Source organism: Euwallacea similis, chromosome 2, assembly GCF_039881205.1.
Source record: "Euwallacea similis isolate ESF13 chromosome 2, ESF131.1, whole genome shotgun sequence".
In the NCBI taxonomy this organism is placed as follows: Eukaryota; Metazoa; Arthropoda; class Insecta; order Coleoptera; family Curculionidae; genus Euwallacea; species Euwallacea similis.
In genome coordinates this window covers 1367436-1386203 of record NC_089610.1, presented here as the reverse complement: position 1 = coordinate 1386203, position 18768 = coordinate 1367436, and the positions used below count along the sequence as shown (strand labels likewise).

Genomic DNA, 18768 nt, shown 5'->3' with positions numbered 1-18768 from the left:
GTGCATAAAATTCAATTAAAAGTGGATGTTAGCAGGTAGAATTAAAAAATATCAGTGTTATTTTATTTTAAACTGAACAGAAATGTTGTTAAAACTACAGAAATGATTAATTCGGCCTGGGGAAATAATTCTGTTGGTGCTTTAATTGTGGTTTAAAAAGTTTCGCTAGGGAAATTTTTATCTTGAGAACAATCCACGAACAGTTTGAAGACGAAGGACTTGAAACTTTATTGAACGAAAACCCATGCCAAATCGAAAAAAGCTTGTAGAATAGTTAGGAGTGAGCCAACAAGCAATTTCGGTTTGACTGTGTATAACGAGAAAGATTCTAAAGGAAAGAAAACAGGTTCCTGATGAGCTAACCGAAGACAAGAAAAATCGAAGAGTTGACATCTGCATGTACTTGCTTTCCTGGTATAAAGGAAAGAATTTTCTGTATAATAATCCTAAGCGCAGAAAAGCATGGGTTGATCCAGGCCAGCCATTCACACCAGTTGCAAAACCGAATATTCGTGCCAAGAAAGTTTTACTATGTGCCTGGTGAGATTGGAAGGAAGTCGTTTACTACGAGCTCCTGAAACCTGGTCAAACTGTTACAGCTGAACATCATTACGCCCAAATGATCAAATTAAATGAGGCTCTGAAATTGCGGAAGTCGGTAAGTGACAATGCTCGTCTGTATACGGTAATATCCTTAGGCTGGGAAAGTCTCCAGCATGCGGTGTATTTTACAGATGTGACCCCTTTTGACTTTTATTTATTCAGATCAATATAGCGTCATCTAGCTGCCCAGCAGTTCTCTAAACTTGAAGATGCTCAAAAATGGTTCGATAACTATTTTGTCTCGAAACCACTAAGCTTCTATGGCGAGGGTATCCATCATCTACCCGATAAATGGTGAAAGATTATAAATACTAATGGAAATTGTTTGGATTATTAACATTTCCAATAAGTATGTTTTTAATATCGCTTAATTTCACCAGAAAATGCTCACTTTCTATTATTAAACCTATTAAATCAATTGTATTCAATAGAAATTCAAATATCGCATAAAACACCTACCTACAGGGTTCCTACATGAAAAAAAGGGCTCAAACCAAGAATCCAACTTTGAGCCTCGAATTTGGACCTTCCCTACCGCACTCTAAAAAAACTATGAATAATTCACTATACAAAATTCCATGAAAAAACCAGAAAAGTCAACGATATAATGAAAGCCTGCGGGCATCTTCTCGAAGTCCCTTTACTCTCAAGGGCTTAAGTGGTCCCCAAGTGGATACTTTAGGTCTCAGGCGGGTGTACGTGCATTCTAAAACATGAATGGTAAACATAATCTAAAAGGGTGTGATTGACTCTTAAATTTTTAATGAGGCTTAGGGCCGTTGCGCCCTCGAAAGGTTCTTGCGAGAGTGTTGTTGTCAAATTGTGGAAAATAGATTGAACATAACTCCTAAAATCCAACTTTATGATGCATTAATGCCTATCATTAGTATAGAGCCGTTTTGTTTAGTCCCGAGACGCCCACTGTCCGATATCGCTACCGTTCTTAAGCCTTCGGCTTTGAAGCATAATCAAAACGACCCATCTATCTTTTATACATTGAGCTCTATTCAATTTTGTTATGGAGCTGCTCTATTTAACAATATAATAGACATTAAATTATAGCGCCGCTTAAGCACAGGATTTTGGCTTAATATTCGCAGCCCGCCATAACTTTAATACCTGTCTGCTTTATAATCTAATTTGAAACTCCTGCCGATGGCCCTCGATACCCATTAAGTGTGTGCTTTATAGAGTAATAAAAGGAGATAAGTACGTGTTAATAAAAATTTATTGCTTTGCCAGTTTTGGCGTTTAACTCTTGACTTAATTAAGGACAGCGCAGTGGCTGTACGAATCAAATGAGAAACTTTTCTCTTCATTTTTGTGAAAAATGAGAAAGGCTATGCCCCATGGGCCCCAGGACAACAAAGCAAATAATTCGATATTGTCCTGGAGGTCGGTGCCGGAATTTTCCGAAATCGAAAAGTATTGTATCGGCTATAATTGCATATGTTCGATACGGAACACACCTATCTTCGATCACATAGATATTTTGGACGCAGCATCGTAATGCTGTTTGGTTGCCAAGAAAGTATTCCTATTGTGAATCAGTGACCTAGTAGCTGAATTCGTCTTTTGCTGGAACCTTGTCCTCGTTCTATTAAGTTAAAAATGAGAATAGTACTTGAATAAGTCCGATAAGATAGTCTTGTACGTGGAATGTTGCAATAAATAACTTTTAATGTTCGCAACCCAATATACACTATTGTACGGAGGTCGCAATTTTAAAATTTTAGAAGAATATTTTCACTACGGTTGGGACCCTGAAACTATTCTCATTCATATAGAACACTCCGTATACAAAGTGATTTTTTTGAATTTGTTCCTCATTAGAGTTAAATTGCCTATAAAACCCTGAATTGCCTATAAGCCCCTGTTTTTATAGATTTTGATAACGAGTACCCTCCATTAAGATAGTCAATATGCCCTTTGATCTAAATTTAAAAGCTAACTGAATAGGCATATAAGTGCATAAGTTATGACCCTTTAATGTCAATCAGTTGTGCAAAATGTCCTTACCCCCACCCCTAGGCCGAAAAAGCCTTAAACCGCCATCTTCTCAATTATTATTTTTAACTTAAAAACTGGTTTTTCGAAAAATCTGAAAAAAAATCAGACATAGAATAGAAAGCCCTCGCGCATTCGTCATTTTTTTTTCATGCTAATTCTAAGCTAAAAACGATTTTTAAAATTTCAAAATGGAATAACTTTTTCTTAAAATGGGCTGCAGGTCCAGTTTTTTTCAAATGATGGGTATTTTTAAGGCAAATTTAAGTGTATATAAAATATGTAATTTTTTAAGTTACGTCATGTTGAAAAATGTAAAAAAATCATTATTTTGGCATTTTTTTTATTATTGAATTAAAGATTTCGTCATAAAATGCTATAAATAGATACTATTGGATATCAAAAAGAGCATCAGATGCTCAAAAAAAGCCGAAATACTTAGCTTGGTATTCAAAAAAATGCCAAAAAATTGAGTTTTTGTAGCGTAGCCAAAATTTTATATACACACATTTTATATACACTTAGATTTACCATAAAAATGCCCATCATTTAAAAAAAAAACTGGATCTGCAGCCCATTCTGAGAAAAAGTTATTCCATTTTGAAATTTTAAAAATCGTTTTTAGATTAAAATTTAGGGGAAAAAAACGAAAAAAATATGGCGAATGCGCTAGGGTTTTCTATATATGTGGGATTTTTCAGATTTTTCGAAAAACCAATTTTTAAGTTAAAAATTATAATTGAGAAGTTGGTGGTTTAAAGGATTTTTTGGTCTAGGGGGTGGGGGTAAGGGTATTTTGCACAACTGATTGGCATAGGACATTAAGGTTATAACTTATGTAACTATATGCCCATTCAGTTAGCTTTTCAATTTGGATCAAAGGGCATTTTGACTATCTTCATGGGGGACACTCTTTGTATGTATTTTCGAAGAATGTTATTTAAATCTAATTAAAAATCGGAAGCGCTTGACGCAGGGATCATGAGTTTCCTTACCAAATATGAAAACTGTAAGGAATAGTGAAAAAAAACGAAAGGATCCTGAATCTGCGTCATTGAACTTGTCGATTTTGAGAAATTTATAGGTTTTATTGAACCCTGAAGAATGTTATTTAAATATGACCAAAAGCAGAGCGATAAGGAGTAGGAAGCTTACCTTTCAGAGACCGATAGATGTTAGAAAAAATGGATAAGTCTCGAGTATATTATAGCTATGTTCCTGAATATATGAATTTTAATACATTTGTCGATGATCGAGAAAAAACTTCATTAACATGAGACGAAGACTTGAAGCACAGGCCGTAGGAATTATGAATTTACTTTATGCAGACATGAATTGTTGTCAGAAATAATAATGAGATTTTTAACCCTAAAAGAACCTTGAAGCTATGCTTTTGAATTTAAGAATTTGCTGATTGTCTGGAATCTTGACAAATTTTATTTAGATAAGACCATAGGAGGAGGCGTATTGGCGCAAGAATTATGAGCTCAGTTTGCAGAGACAAAAAAAGGAAGAGTAATGAGATTTTTAAATCTAAGCGAACCCTCAAGAGAAGAGTCGCAATTTATGCATTTGAGGCAATAGATGATTGTCTAAGTTCAGTGTCATCAGTTAAAACCAGAGTTGTAGGGCGCGGGAATTATAGCAGTGCTTCTAGAGACAAAAATTGTTAAAGAAGTGAATAAATCCTGAATCCAACAGACCCCTGAAGCTACGCCACTGAACTTTAATCACTGTACGTAGGAGCAGTGCGTTCCATGTTTAGTTTGTATTCTCAATCCGACCAGAGGATCTTCAATCTTATGGTAGTTTCGTAGGGTAGTTCACCAGCAATTCAATTTTTAGTTTCAAAAGCGATTCCCTCTTCAAATTCTCGAAAATTACGAAAGTTTTTTATGGCTCAATGGCCATATCCATACACGCCTGCAACCCGGAGCATAATTCCTTCCAGCTCTGGCAAATGCATTGGATTAAGCAAAGATTTATGCGCTCATAACACGCTTGCAGCTGAGAAGCTGCAGCCAAATGTTGGTAGCAGAAGTGGCAACTTAGTTGCATGGCCTCTTACAGTTTAAAGCGTTTAATCGTTCCCATTTGTCCCTTGCGACCCAATAAAACCGGGGGTGATATGTGCATTTGATGTGTGGATTAATGAAAGTTTAACTGCTCAATTTGCCTATAAAACCTTCAGAGAATTATTCTTATTAATAATCCTAATGACGGGTCTAAATTCAGCACAAGTTGTCCACCCTCGTTTAGGGAGTTGTCTCAACACATCATGAGTTTGATCTATGGTTTCCGGGTAGTTTCTGGAAACACATTACATGATGATTTATCGGACTTGCAGCTATGAAGCTGTCGCCTATTGCTGTACTCTTCATTATAAAGCTAAAGTGCTTCTGTAAAAATGCCCAAATATAATGCGGATTAACACAAATTAAAACGTTTTCGACACTAAAAAACCGCATTTTCTGGCTCCAAAGCTTGAATTTGGAACTCTGAAGGTGTAGTAGGCTTTCCAATATTAAAGAACTCCGTATCCACATATAATGCTAACAGAAGTATCTAGCGATCTTCCAAGCACGACTCTATGCGTATTTTCAAATTCTACCTTGTTCTTAAAACATCCTCTTTTCTTATGTCGGTTCTTAAAGTTGTGATGAACCTCCTTCGCAGCTCTTTAATGTCGTTGAGTGCAGATTTATAAACGAGGTCTTTCACAGTGCCCCATCGATAAAAATTCAATGGGGAAAGATCTGGTGGATGCGCCGGCCATCGCATGTCTCTATTGTTTAAATGACTCTACCGGGAAATATTTCAGACCAACAGTCAGCAATCCTCCTAGCGTTATGTGGCGAGCACCATCTTGCTATAGCCAAAGGCTGTTTAAGTGGTTGAGGCAAATGTTGTTATCGATGTAATCCGTAAGATAAGGCCTTAATAAGTGCAAATACCCATTTGTGGTGAAATTGTCTTTGTAAATGTATGGTCCAGTGATTGTATTGCCAAATAAACCAACTGTTCGTGTGAATTTTCAGTGGACCAGACATGTCCATTGTAACGATTGAACATGCATGCGTTGGTAAACTTGCACTCATCCGTGAATATCACGTTGGAAAGAAAATGGGTATTTTGCTCCAATAGTGCCATGATATTCCTAGAAAACGTTGTCCTTCGTTCTGTATCTCTTGGATGCACGACTTAAGTAATACGAATTTTAAATGGGCGATATTTCTGTTTTTTCAATACTCTCCACACTGTCTGATGAGATACGTTAATTTCTTGTGTTGTAATACTTGCCGAAGTAGAAGGATTGCCTTGAACGCAATGGAGAATTCCGGTTATTGTTCAGCAATTTAGAACTAGACAATCTGGATAGCTTCAGTGCATGTGTAGAAATGTTTAGGTTAGTTCAGGTTAGTTTCATATGATAGAACGTCTTTTTGTATCTAAGCGAGTACTGATAATTGGAAATAATTGAAGAGTTTTATAAGAATTTTTATGGATTTAATTATAAAACTGAGCTTGTTCCTTAACTTTGAAAACAATATGAGTGTTCCGACAGTAAACAAAATCTGAAAGAGAAAGCAAGAAAAAAAGCAAAAAACTCCTCTAATGCCAGTTTTCATGAAAATTGAATATCTTTTATTCTGTGGTCGGCCGTCCGGGAATAGCGAATGCCTTTGCGGTCTCGCCCTTTATCTTGACACGACCTCATGATACGTTGTTTGGCAAGCTCAACCGCTCTCTGGGCGATAGATAGGGCCGGGAATCTGAAATTGAAAATGGCCCAAAAAATGAGACCGAGAAACGGGCATTTGTAGTTATTTTAGCAGAGATTTTGATTGCATTTTAAAGGAAAATGTGAGTCTTTTAGAAACAAAATTCCGATGAATTCCATCAAAGGCAATGATTCTAGAATTTGGAATTCGATGGAATTGAAACTTTAGGTGGGTGCATGGGAGAAGTTTAAAATAACTAGAAAAAGTGGCTGAGAGATTAAATCATTGGCATATCACTTCCTTCCAGCAATTTTCGAAATTTACATCTTTCATTTGATGTTTCTTCTTGTCGTTGGTTCTTGGTTAAAAATCATGTTTTGAACGCCGCAGTTTTTGTTGGATGAATATCTATGTTTTTCAATATTCCGCATTCTTCGAAAATAGTCATAGATTTATCATGACGGATTAATCTCACTGATTGATTTTTTTCCTTAATCCGTGCAAATTGTCTAGATCCGGGTCGAAGACAGTCTCAATCAATGAAGATTTTGGATGTTGCTGTAATTTCCGTAGATACGCTCAATCGTTGCCTGTTATTGCCCAGTTGACTGTTAAATTTAACAGCACAATCAAAATTTCACTGTTAACTAAAGTTGAAGCTGTGCGAAATCTCCCTGTCATTAAACTGCAAACACTCAACTAAATACCATAATTTATTGCCCTCCTTAACATCAGAATATTAGCATTGGTCAACTGTTTCTTTAAAAATTCATCGTATCAGTATATCAGAGTTCTGATAATTTTGTTAACCAGATAGTTTTCATGGAAATTGTGAAATCGAAGCAGCGAATTGGCTATTTCCTTCGTTGCATGGAAGTTATTCTCTAGATAAAGTAAACAGAACTCTGATTAAGTTTGGAATTTTTAGTATTTATGTAAGCCTCTGCGTTTGCTATATCTGTAGGACAATTTTTCCAATTGCAGAGATCCTTTACACCACTCCGGATGCATTAAATCATTGGCGTATCACGTTCTTGTAAGGATTTAAATTTACACATATGTTTCATTTAAATTTTCGTTGTAACTCAATAATTTTTTGAGTATTCTGAATTTGCAGAAATATTGATTTTTAACTTGCTTGGAAGACAGTGGCGTTTCTAAAGGGAAACAAACAACGAAATTAAGTATATTCCCAATTATCGACATAACTATTGTTATGTTTTTTGTCTTATTAATTATCTACTCTTTTCGATTTACATTTTTCAGTTTAAAATTGCTCCCATAGAGCCTTAATTTTACTCTAGTAGAGGGTAATTTTGCTATTCAGTGCGATGTACGCCAATGATGCTGACTGCATATAAACCAGGTCCACCAAAGGCCAAAAAACGATATCAGCTAATTGCCTTGCCACACATGTGGCCTGCTTGCAGTGCGGATTTATAATGTGTACCACTAACTTTGCAAATTTCTCGTCAGCACAATGCGGCTGCAAACTGGCACTTTTCCGATTTTTTGTCAAACACGGAAATATTTGAGCGATGACAAGGAGAAGCAATTTATTCAGGACATATACGACCGAAAATGACTTTTATGTCGGCACTCAATTTCGTATGAAGGCGCTGTCCCCGTAAAAAGATATGGCTCAAAGCTTTGAGCACATTTGCTATTTCGGTAAGGGAGCGAAGTGAGATAAAGAAATGAGAAATTTGCTCACCTGAGCAGTCACGTGACCCCTCTCCAATCGGAGCAAATCCGTGTGACTCCAAGCACTGCTGGACCATGGAGACACCTCCCGTAAATCCCCATCGAATTTGAAGTTTTTCAGCTTATTGTGCATGAATTTCCGAATGTTCCATGGCAAGTCATTGTGCCCATCTATCAATGGCGTTTCCTAAATTAACACATACAGAATTTCAGTAGAATGTGGAAGAACTCTTAAGGAAAATTCACTCTTTCTTGATTCTCACAATCACTTGATATGATAAATAATGCGAGCTTTAATCCCATCCAAATTTGAGTTACATATTTCGAAAATTTAAGGAACGATTTTTGAAAATTTGAATTTCAAACTTAAGCTGCTGCAGATCTATTCCATAGAGTTTGTCTACATACTTAACGCTCAGTATTTGCGTTAACACCCTCTATATCCAGCTTAACATCTAAAATGGAAAAAATGTACTTACTTGTAATAATCTAGAAGCTACTTCCAGTCTTTCCTCAAATGACGCCCCAGCGCTTATTTTAAGGGCTATAGGCACCCCCACCCCAACAGCTGCAGCTAGTAGCAGGACTGTCGCTATGATCCACCAATGTTTGGGGGTTAAGTCCAAACCTCCTGAAATAGATAACTTTTTATTAGTGATGGAAAATCCTGTCTAAGAAGGGAAATTTGGAAAAAATGTATAGGAAAAATCAGTGCGGATGTAGTTTTAGATTCGTAGAAGATTCGGTTATTTGCTGTTGGCGTTTATGTGGAGAGAGCCCTGAAAAAACCAAAAGTTTGGTTTTTCACCATTGGTGCTTGGCAGTCTATTACCAGACTTTTGGCTTTTTCTGACCCTTTCCCCATTTGCGACGGATCTATTACTTTCATCAGTAGTTTATACATGAGTTAAGCATATCACTTTTATTGAAATGTGATGGAAAAAAAACCGTTTCTTACAGCATTTTACCACCTGGGCGCAGCAGATATAATTCGTCATAAAGAACGCAGCAAATGATATTGGTAGATAGTAAATCTTACTAGAGCATTTCCTCTATTCTTATGAACCCTTAGGGACTTTCGGGGCCTTTAGTCTATGCCTATAGTTCATTAGATTCTTGCAATTTTTGGGAACTCATAAGACGAAAATTATGGGAAATTTTGGGGGATTTTAAAGAAACTCTTCTAACACTTCTAGAACTTTATATAAAAATCTAAGTGAATTTTACACAGTCGCAACATCGACAAAATTCCGGTTTTTTTCCTTTGCAAGGAACGTACTGAAACCGTTTAGTGTCTGGGGATACGGATATTGGCGGCAATAAAACTTCATTCGCATTCCTTTATAGCGGCTGGAGGATGCTGCTTTTCTGGATAAATCAATCGACCTTGTCAATGGGAACATATTAAAGTACACAAAGACTTAAATTACCTTGTATTGACGAGCAGCATCGACAGATGGATCGAGAGGTATCGGATACGGCTCTATATTCGATTGAAGGAAAACCCAGAGAAGCCTTTTCTGCTGAGTAACGTGATTATTTTCTTTTGCTTCAAAAGTGCAGAAAAGACAATTTAACGTTATTTATTTTAGAAATAGACCTAGAGCTGAGGTTTCTTCCTCGTCATTTTTGGTCATTTCTAGACGTCATAGAATATACGTAATGTTAACTTCATTTTTTAGTCATGTAACATATATAAGAGGTCATCGCACTGTTATTTCATCCTAAATCTGTCGCATAAAATTGTTCCATTTTTCCATACAATATGCAAATGCGACGTCACCTTTTGGTGAACGCATAACGTGTGTTAATCTCTAAAATTCGGCCGTCATTTATGAGTTTGCTGTCATTTTGCTACCTAGTTCCGACTCGCCATTTAATCAAGAATAGGAAAAACCGACTGGCTGTTAGTAAACATTTCTAGATAAACTCAAACACTTAAGAGAACTACTGAAATGCATGCGGCAAATGGAGGTTGAAACGCGTCTTTTTCGAATAACTGGCCCTGTTTTACAACCAGGGTCGGATTTTAGTGTTTCTCGTGATCATAAACCAGAGCTAACGATTCGCTTAAATTTATTAAAGTGGCCTCGGTAGTTTGAGAAATTGGACAATTTGTCACGGACGTTTCTAAATAAGGTTGCAACATCGAAACGAAGCTCAGGATGAAATATCATGACTTATAATATCGGGCCAGCGAGCGTTTTATCATGCTTATTTTCCCTCGATTTGATTGATGTTGCCCCAAAACGGTATACGCTATACGGGAACTGATGAGCGAAAAATTACGCCATTAAATCTCTATAAGGATATATTATATTCCCGGGGATCAACTAAAACATGCTCCATTTTTCTCGACTAAGTAGTATGATGATGTGGGAATATTATATGGGGAAGTGGGTATAGTGTGAGGTAGAAGCCCTTTATTGGAGATTTTTCTTTGTCCTCGAGGAAAACACAATTCTAACACTACAAATACCCGAAACTGCTTCTATGGACTAACATACAGCCCAAATTGGTCCTGGAATGTTACAAAGGCGATACTTCCCGAGCCAACTCCAAATCAATGTCTCTTTAGTGTATAGATAAAGGATATTGGATTCGGGGAGATATAAGTGCTTTTCAACTTAGCATAAAGAGATTGGTGGATTTGGAGAGCAAACAGGATAAAGGGATTTTGCAAATTTGCCTCATAAATTCATCCCAAACATTGTGCCCCCCCCATTGGGGCCAAATGTTTCAATAATTTAATAGATGATAACAAGTAGACACAGAGGCACTAGAGCGTTCATGTTTCACAGAAACGGCGGATGATTTATATTTTAGAAAGTAACTCGTAAATAGTGCTTCAATGGGAGCAAAAGTAGAAAAGATATTTTCGATATAGGAAATCGCGCTTTAGTGCTTCAAACTTCGCGAATACAGTTTTCAAAATGTAGTAATCGTCTCTTGATGAAAGCTCAGATTGCTGCAAAATCGATAAAGACACCTATAGAAAAGCGTATTAAGAAACTGTTAATTCGTTGTGGCAGCTAAAAAATTCTACATTCATATTACTATTATGAATATAGAATGACGGAATATGACCATAGAGTGATAGAATGTGAACTTAGAATGCTAGAATACGAAATAGAATGATAGAATGTGAATATAGAATAATAGAATATGAATAATATTAGGTGCCAGAAAAAGGAATTTACGCTTTTTGTTCCTGATTTATTTGAATAAATTTTTATATTATACTATTACGAATATAGCGCAAAAAAGTACCGAGAACGCCCGTTTATTTTGACAAAGTTCAGTGCATTAAGAAATTGCCGATTTATCACTATTAATAACAGTTATAAGTATTATTCAAACGCAGTGTTTGACACGAAACAAATTTCACATAAAATGCGTAACAAAGAATGAAAACAAAGGCTTTTAATACAGCACGAACAATGCGCACATGGATCTCCATTGTTCGGACCAAAAACCTGCTGATTTAATTTTTCCAAATGGGAAGAATTAATGGTCCGTATTTGATTAAACTTAAAATGTTCGAGAATTGCTTTTTCCTCCCGATGTTGGCATCGTCGAAAGTTTTCTAGCTCGAAGAAGGGAAACGCTGAAGTTTTAATAGAATTAGTCTCCGATTCGAGGAGAAATTTTATGCAAACTCCAATAAAATTCGGGAATTTGCGGGCATGCAATTATCTAAATTCGATTAAGATATATTAGGTAATTAGAGTTATCGAGGTCTATTTAGTCTTTAATTAAGGCGATTCGATTGAGGTTTGTTTTCACCTTCCCAGCGAGGAAGTAAAGAGTATATTTATTGCAGCTCTGGGATTTTTTGGGTATAAACAGTAAAGGACACTTTCAAAAATGGAGAATACTCATTCAGTACTTCTTTTCATGTTCTCCCCGGATTTTCATTTCGACAAAAATTACATCCAAATCGTCCCCAAAATTACACATCTGAAATGCCGCTTAGACGAGCCACGGTTCAAAACGGGAATGAAAAAGGCATTATTTATTCATAAAATACGTCTGAGAAACTGCCAATTTTAGAATTCATTTCCCTCGAACATATTAAATGATATGACAATGAAAAGCGAGGAAAAATCGCGAATTGAAAGAGTAAATTGGCGCACGTAAAATGGAAACTCACTCTGGAAATAAAGTCGACGTCTGGCTTGGAGGGAGGTATAACTAACGCATAAATAATTAAAATTAATCGCATTTTGGTCCGTTGCCGAGCGAAACTATAAATGACGTTCTTCCTAAATAAAATTGACTTTCTTTCGCTGATTTATTTCAATTTCACTACCACTAGACGCTTAAAATCCCATTTAATTTATGAGCGAAATTAATTTCGGGATACCTCTAGTTTGAGTGAAAAGGGGGATTAAGTTTAAAGGGCCCATGACGACGAGGAAACTTAGAAAATGACAAAGAGGAAAACTTTGTTTTGGATGTCCGCCATCAGGCAAAAAGCAGTGGGGTGTCTGGTCCAGCCTAACATTTTTTCACGACAGATAAATTTATTTCTTCGTTCAGAACCTTACGGCAACGAGAGCCAGATTTTGTTCAAATTGAAGACATTACCTCTTTGCTTCGATTTCCTCTCGCTAAAGTGCGGCTACACCACTGATTTTCTACCATTCAATAGTCGCAGCTTTGGTTCACACTTCCCATATTCTTTTGTGTAAAAACTCGCAGGCGTAGCGTAGAACATTTCAACGGATATAATTAATGCAGGAAAAACGTAGTTCCCGATTTATACGATTCATAAATCTGGCAAGATATTGACGCTACGCCACTGGTTTTGCATTGTTCAATAATCACAAATTTGTTTTGCACCATGGGCGTGCCAGCACCGAGTTTCGCGGAGCAAGAAAAGATTATAAATCATGCTTCTAAAATTTCCAATTCAAAACGCTCATAAATCAAGTAAAAAACTCTAGCACGCCTCCCAATTTTTATAGCCCAATAGTCACCGATTTCATTTATTAGCCCTGAAATCTACAGAATTTTATATTATGTGAGCGCACCGAATACGATTTTCACGGAGAACAACGAAGGTATAAATCTTGGTTCTACAAAGGAACCCGAAGTGATAAAATTGACGTTTACGCCTTTGGTACATTTTGGTATTTTACAGAGTAAAAATTTACTTTTTTGTCAAATATCTGAAAAATTAATTTTTATTCAATAGAAACGCAACGGATCTGTTTTTTTCATTTGACAACAGTAACTCGTCTTTGTATGAAAACGAGAAGGCAAAAAACTATCAACTTCCAAATCAAAACATCGAATTTATTTGGAACAAAGGAGCAGAGCAGCAGAGCTTCTGGAATCATTGATTCTCCACTGTATTAATCAGTGCATCTCCCTGGAAATTCCACAACATTTTCATAAACCACCGTCACGACATAATAATTCACTTTAGGCCACAGAGTGCGCCGCTCATCCAGACTTAGCAGCTCTACGAGCCAGATTTCCATCAGGGGCAAATCGGTGTTATCTAACGCTCCAACTTGAGGATGTTAGGGAAAACCACTTTAAAGAGGAGGAGCAGCATTAAATTTACAGGAAATTCCTTGTTTAATTAGTAACCTCCCACGTGTCTCCTTATCTGGAATTATATGGTGCCAGTCCGGGATCACAAATTGTTTTAAATAATAGAGTTTATGGAGAAAATAGAATGCTCTTGGTCTAAAATTTCTGGATCGTGTTTGGGTTATTGAAGATCTTTACCTGCAATTTATGTAATCTGCTTTCCTGTTGAAGTTTCACTGGAGTGAAACTAAAACTGCACTCGTTTCAGCCATCCATTAGCCGTAAAAACAATTTTTGGCTAAAGAGGTGGAAAATTAGTTTAGCCTCCATTACACTGTTGGCGGAATTTTCCTGGAAAACTCGTTTCATCGTCCAGCAAATGCATTAATTTTACAGGAAATTCGCCGTCTAATAAGCAACCGCCTACGTGTTTCTTATCTAGGGCTATTAGCAGTCTAGGCGCGAAGCTAAGCTTCAGATTATTAAAACAATGTCTTCCGGGAATGGGACGAATAGCAGCTGTGCAGCGTCGTAATTAGGCTAGGAACCTAGGTTTTTGAGTCTCGAATTTGGGAGTGAAGTAACCAAAAAAAGCTTATTTTGTTGTATTAAAGCAAAAAGGAGGTTAAAGGAAAAATACTTTTTTTCGCAAAAATTTTGAAATTTTTTGTGTGGATTATGTACGGAATCCGTATGTGTCACTTCGAGATCATTACGAAATTTTTGTTTATTGTGTCTCGTTGACCACTGAAGGTCAAAAGAGCTCTAAAGAGTTTGTTCAAGTAGAAAACAGGTCAATCTCCCTGTAACAAAATCCAATCTGGCAACGTTGCATTATGTTTAACAGATTTGGAACTTACATTCATGCGTCAGTTATCCCCTAGCTTTTAAGACAAATGCTAGGTGCCACGTTGCCATTTCGCCGTTTCATTGTTTACGTCAACTGCCCGAATTTGACCTAATTTCCTGAGACAGTGTGGCAAAAAGTAGGTACCTCTCTCTTTAGGAACTTCTCAGAAAAATGTCGAATTTTCTGTATGTGTGTGTGAGTGACCATTCATTTAACATGGAACATAAAAGTGTCATTTAAAGTCCTGAATAATTCTAACCTGAAAATATATTAAAGCTTTCAAAAGTTTGTGTCGGGTTAGTTCGTGTTAGCAAAACATGCATTAGCGAGCATGTTAAGCCTGAGACAAATGGCTTGGCCGTTTTACTTCTTCATTGTTTACTTCAACCCCATACTGAGGTTTCTAATTTGTGCTGTTATTCAATCTCCCTGTGGGTTGCTGAGATATCGATAATGTGACAACAAATAAATACCCTTTGATAATTTTCAGAAAAATTTTGGAATTTTTTAGGCGGTTTTTCGGTCTTTTTGGTCATGGATATAAGTTCAATATTGAGTCTAGAAATCTCATTAAATGAGATCCTGAATTCCAATCTGAGAGCATGCGATCGTTTCCAAAAGTTGCTCATATCAGAGGAATTCGGATAAGGCTAATATTTGGCAATGTTGTTTTGTGTTTGACAGATGCGCAACTGACGTTAGCGTGCGTTAGCGACCATACCGTTTTGAAGACAAATGCTATGCACCACTGTGCTACTTTACTGTTTACTTCAACGCTACATAGAATTTCTAATTTGAATTACTATTTGCTTGTTCCATGTGTCTCTGAAGTATCGACGGTGTGATAAAAAGCAGGAATCTATTAAAAATCTCAGTTTATGACGGGTTTTTGGGTCTCTTTGGTCATGGATGTAAGTTCAATACTGAACCTAGAAACCTCATTAATTGAGGCTTTGGGTCCCAATTTGAAAGCACGCGAGAGCGTCCAAAAATTTCTGTGAGGCCAGAGGAGTCCGGATAAGGCTAACCTCTGGCAATGCTGCATTGCGTTTGACGGATTCGCAAGTGACGTTACCGTGCGTTAGCGACTGTATCGTCTTTGAGACAAATGCCAAGTGCAATGTTGCTCTCTCATAAAATTCTTTCGCGCGCTAGGAATATCTGATTGCTATTCTTTGCATGTATTGGAAGTTCCAGAGAGAAGGAAATAAAAATAAAATCACTACCGGCGTGACAACAAAGCGATATTAGACAGTTTCTCAACTTTTCAAAAACTCCTCAAAGTATTACTGAATAAACCTAGTCGGTAGTTGCACACAATATGAGAGTTTTTGAAGCGCTGTTTGGTTTCGTATCGATTGATTTAGATCCTATTTAACCAAATAACTTCTGGGCGGTGCAGAAAACCACAGGCACGCAACTAACAGAACTCAACGCTAAATCAAATTTTCTTCCTCATTTAAATCTGCCTAACTCGAGTGCCTACATATATCAAAATTTCAATGAATGATGAATTTAGATTAATGATATTCGCATTCGATTCCGACTTCATATTACATAACGTTGTAAATTAACAATCGAAATAACCGTGGAATATGCGCATCACTCGCATTAATTACTTGAATGGTTTAGACACTTCGGTTTTGGCATTCGGTCCTATTTTACATCCTCATATTATTTATGAGAATATAATAGCCAATAATTTAATCCCGCATATGAATTTAGTTTATTAAATTTCACCGAATTGGTTTTAAATGTCACATCTGCGAAATTTAATAATATTCGGTCAGAAGGGCCTCAGTTGAAAGCGATTTGAGTTGTCCAGCTCTGTTGGATTATTTAAGCTAACTTGTAGTTTAAAATAATGATTTTTAGGACATGAATTCCTGCACAAAATTAATTAAATTCGCACCAAATCCTGGAAAATCGTATTTATTTTATACACGCATATGAATATTCATATTAAGACCCCGACGCCGTATTACCCACTACAAGGGAGCCATTTACAATGGCAATGGGAGGAATTTCGCTTTATTGTTCTAATGAATACATAAGCACAATGGGAAGCGGTTGCATCTATTGCTTAAACTGGGCTGATCTCAGGTTTAGGTAATAAAATACAGTCGCCAAGGCATGGCAACACGTAATAAGGACTCTGGTCGAGGATAAACCGGGAACCTGAAACTGTCTCAATTTATTATCCGGATATTCTCGTTAATGTAAGAAAGACTGAGCTTATAGAGGTACAATCGCTGCAAAAAATCAGCTTTGGCAACAGCGCTTTCTGTTTGATAAGTACGTAATTGACATCTGTGCGTCAACGTCGATGTGATTTTAAAGTCAAATGCCAAGGGCGGCGTTGCAATTTCATTTGCAAGAGTTTTTTTCAAAAATTTCCTTAACAAATCTCAGAATGTTCGGGAGAACTGAAACGAAGCGCAATTTTTAGACTATCGCTTTATCATCAATTTTATTCGAAGAGATCGATCATCAGAAAATCGAGAGTTCGATTTTCTTATCGTGCCTGGATAGTAATTTAGTAAAAATGTTAATAATATTTTGATAGAAATGTATGACGGCAGACTTTTAACAATTTTGATAGAATAACTATGATCAACACTCCAATCTATAAATCATGTCATTCTCACGTCCTATATGACATAGCAGTATATGTATGGTCACGAAAGTCTCAAATAAAAGTCTTTATGAACTCCACAAAAGTTTCCAAAATTTGGCATAAGTTCCTTCTCCTGTCCTTAAAAATTTCAGCATTCAGGAAAAATTCTCAAATAAGTTCCGAAAGTTCTTGATGGGTCATGGGTTAAAAATGTACAGATACGTTTCTAAAAGCATGCGAAAGTTCTCAAAAGAGAAGACTTTAAAGGCTATTGCAAGGAAATCAACTCTGCCAACGTTGCATTATGTTTGACAGATTTGCAATTGTCTATCGTATGACAGGAATGACATTGTTTTTACGGCGAATGCCGAGCACACCATTGTCATTTCCCTGCTTTAATGTTTGCATCAACATTTCTAACAATCGCAGACTCCAAAGGGCTCCGCTCTATTTGGCTTCCTAATACATTCTCTTGCACAAACTAATAAAGCCCCAATTTGCGATCTGCGTCCTTTGATACTCGACTGCGGTCCATACGGTTTATGCACCGCTCAGATTCATAGGTAATACATTTACGCCAATTCCAAGCCTGTTTATTCAAACTATATACGAATGTAACAGAAGCACCGGTAATTTATCTCTCTCAGTGAGGCTCATAACATTCACGTATATTTCACGCCCCATTGTGATTTCTGGCTGCAGCATCCGCCTCGTCTATATTCATTAATAAATTGAATTTAAATCGAAATTATCGTATTCTACCAGTTTCCTGCAGCTTAGGCCGAATCTTGTTAAGACGCTCTTGTTGTTCTGTAGATAATTGTTCGAGCTGCATGCTGGGGGAGTTGTCATGATTATTTTGCTATTGTTAAGGACGATGTACTAATTTAGGAAAAAGGGTGAGTTATATAGTCATCGAATAGACGAGAACTCTTTAAATGTTAAGGATTTGAAAATTTCCGAGTGTCGCTCCATGAATTAAAAAAAATTCGCGAATCCAGGAATGTTTCTCAAAGCTTTGCTTACATTCGATTTGTTCATAGCAAAACGGGCCAAAATTCCAAAATTACGATCTGGTGTTAATCTAGTAAGTGGCAACAACGTTTTGTTTATTTGCCATGACAAGGTGGCAGGCAGGCTTGACTACCGTGCAAGTGTGACAGAGAAATCACCATATGACTTCTGTCAAGTCGTGAATGCAACGGTGCCAAAACTTGCTGGGTTTCTTTAAAGCTCAGGATTTGTTTTTAGCAAATATCGTCAATCTTATGTAAAAATGCAATTACCATCATGGGCATGAGCTGACTTTTAGCCTTGCCGGAAACTTAAAAGAATAAGCCGTAATTTTAAAGGGATTTTTTCTTTTCCATGCTAGAATCGACACTTTAAAAACCATGATTATTTTCGAAAGCGTTTTCGTTTCAACCCACGTGACGCCTTAATGCACTGGCTGCAGGTCTTTAATGGCTTATTTTGTGCCTCTGGTGACAAGAAGACGAATTTGCCGTAAAACGGAAACTCATACCGGGATAATCTGACAGGCACTATTAATTTCCTGACCCACAGGGTGAGGAATTTTGGCCCTAAATATGCCGGTGTCAAAACCTGGTTCTCAGTCGGTTACAATCTGCTCAGGTTTATCGATATAATAAATCACTGACAAAATATGTTTTTTTTTGTTCGTAGACTTATCAGTTTCCTGCAGTCAATTATGGATTTTA

The 18768-nt window shown here is 36.8% G+C and overlaps 2 protein-coding genes across 2 annotated transcripts in view; both read right to left on the bottom strand.

Moving 5' to 3' along the window:
- LOC136419317 (uncharacterized) overlaps nt 1-18768 on the bottom strand; it is a 209836-nt gene that overhangs the window by 44746 nt on the left and 146322 nt on the right. The window lies entirely within an intron of this gene.
- Nucleotides 1-18768, bottom strand: part of LOC136419307 (dipeptidase 1-like) — a 105930-nt gene that overhangs the window by 6103 nt on the left and 81059 nt on the right. The window contains exons 4-5 of the mRNA XM_066405539.1: nt 8516-8667; nt 8047-8223 (exon numbers count right to left, since the gene is read on the bottom strand). Of these exons, the coding sequence (XP_066261636.1) occupies nt 8047-8223; nt 8516-8667 (329 nt within the window). The remainder of the gene's footprint in view (nt 1-8046; nt 8224-8515; nt 8668-18768) is intronic.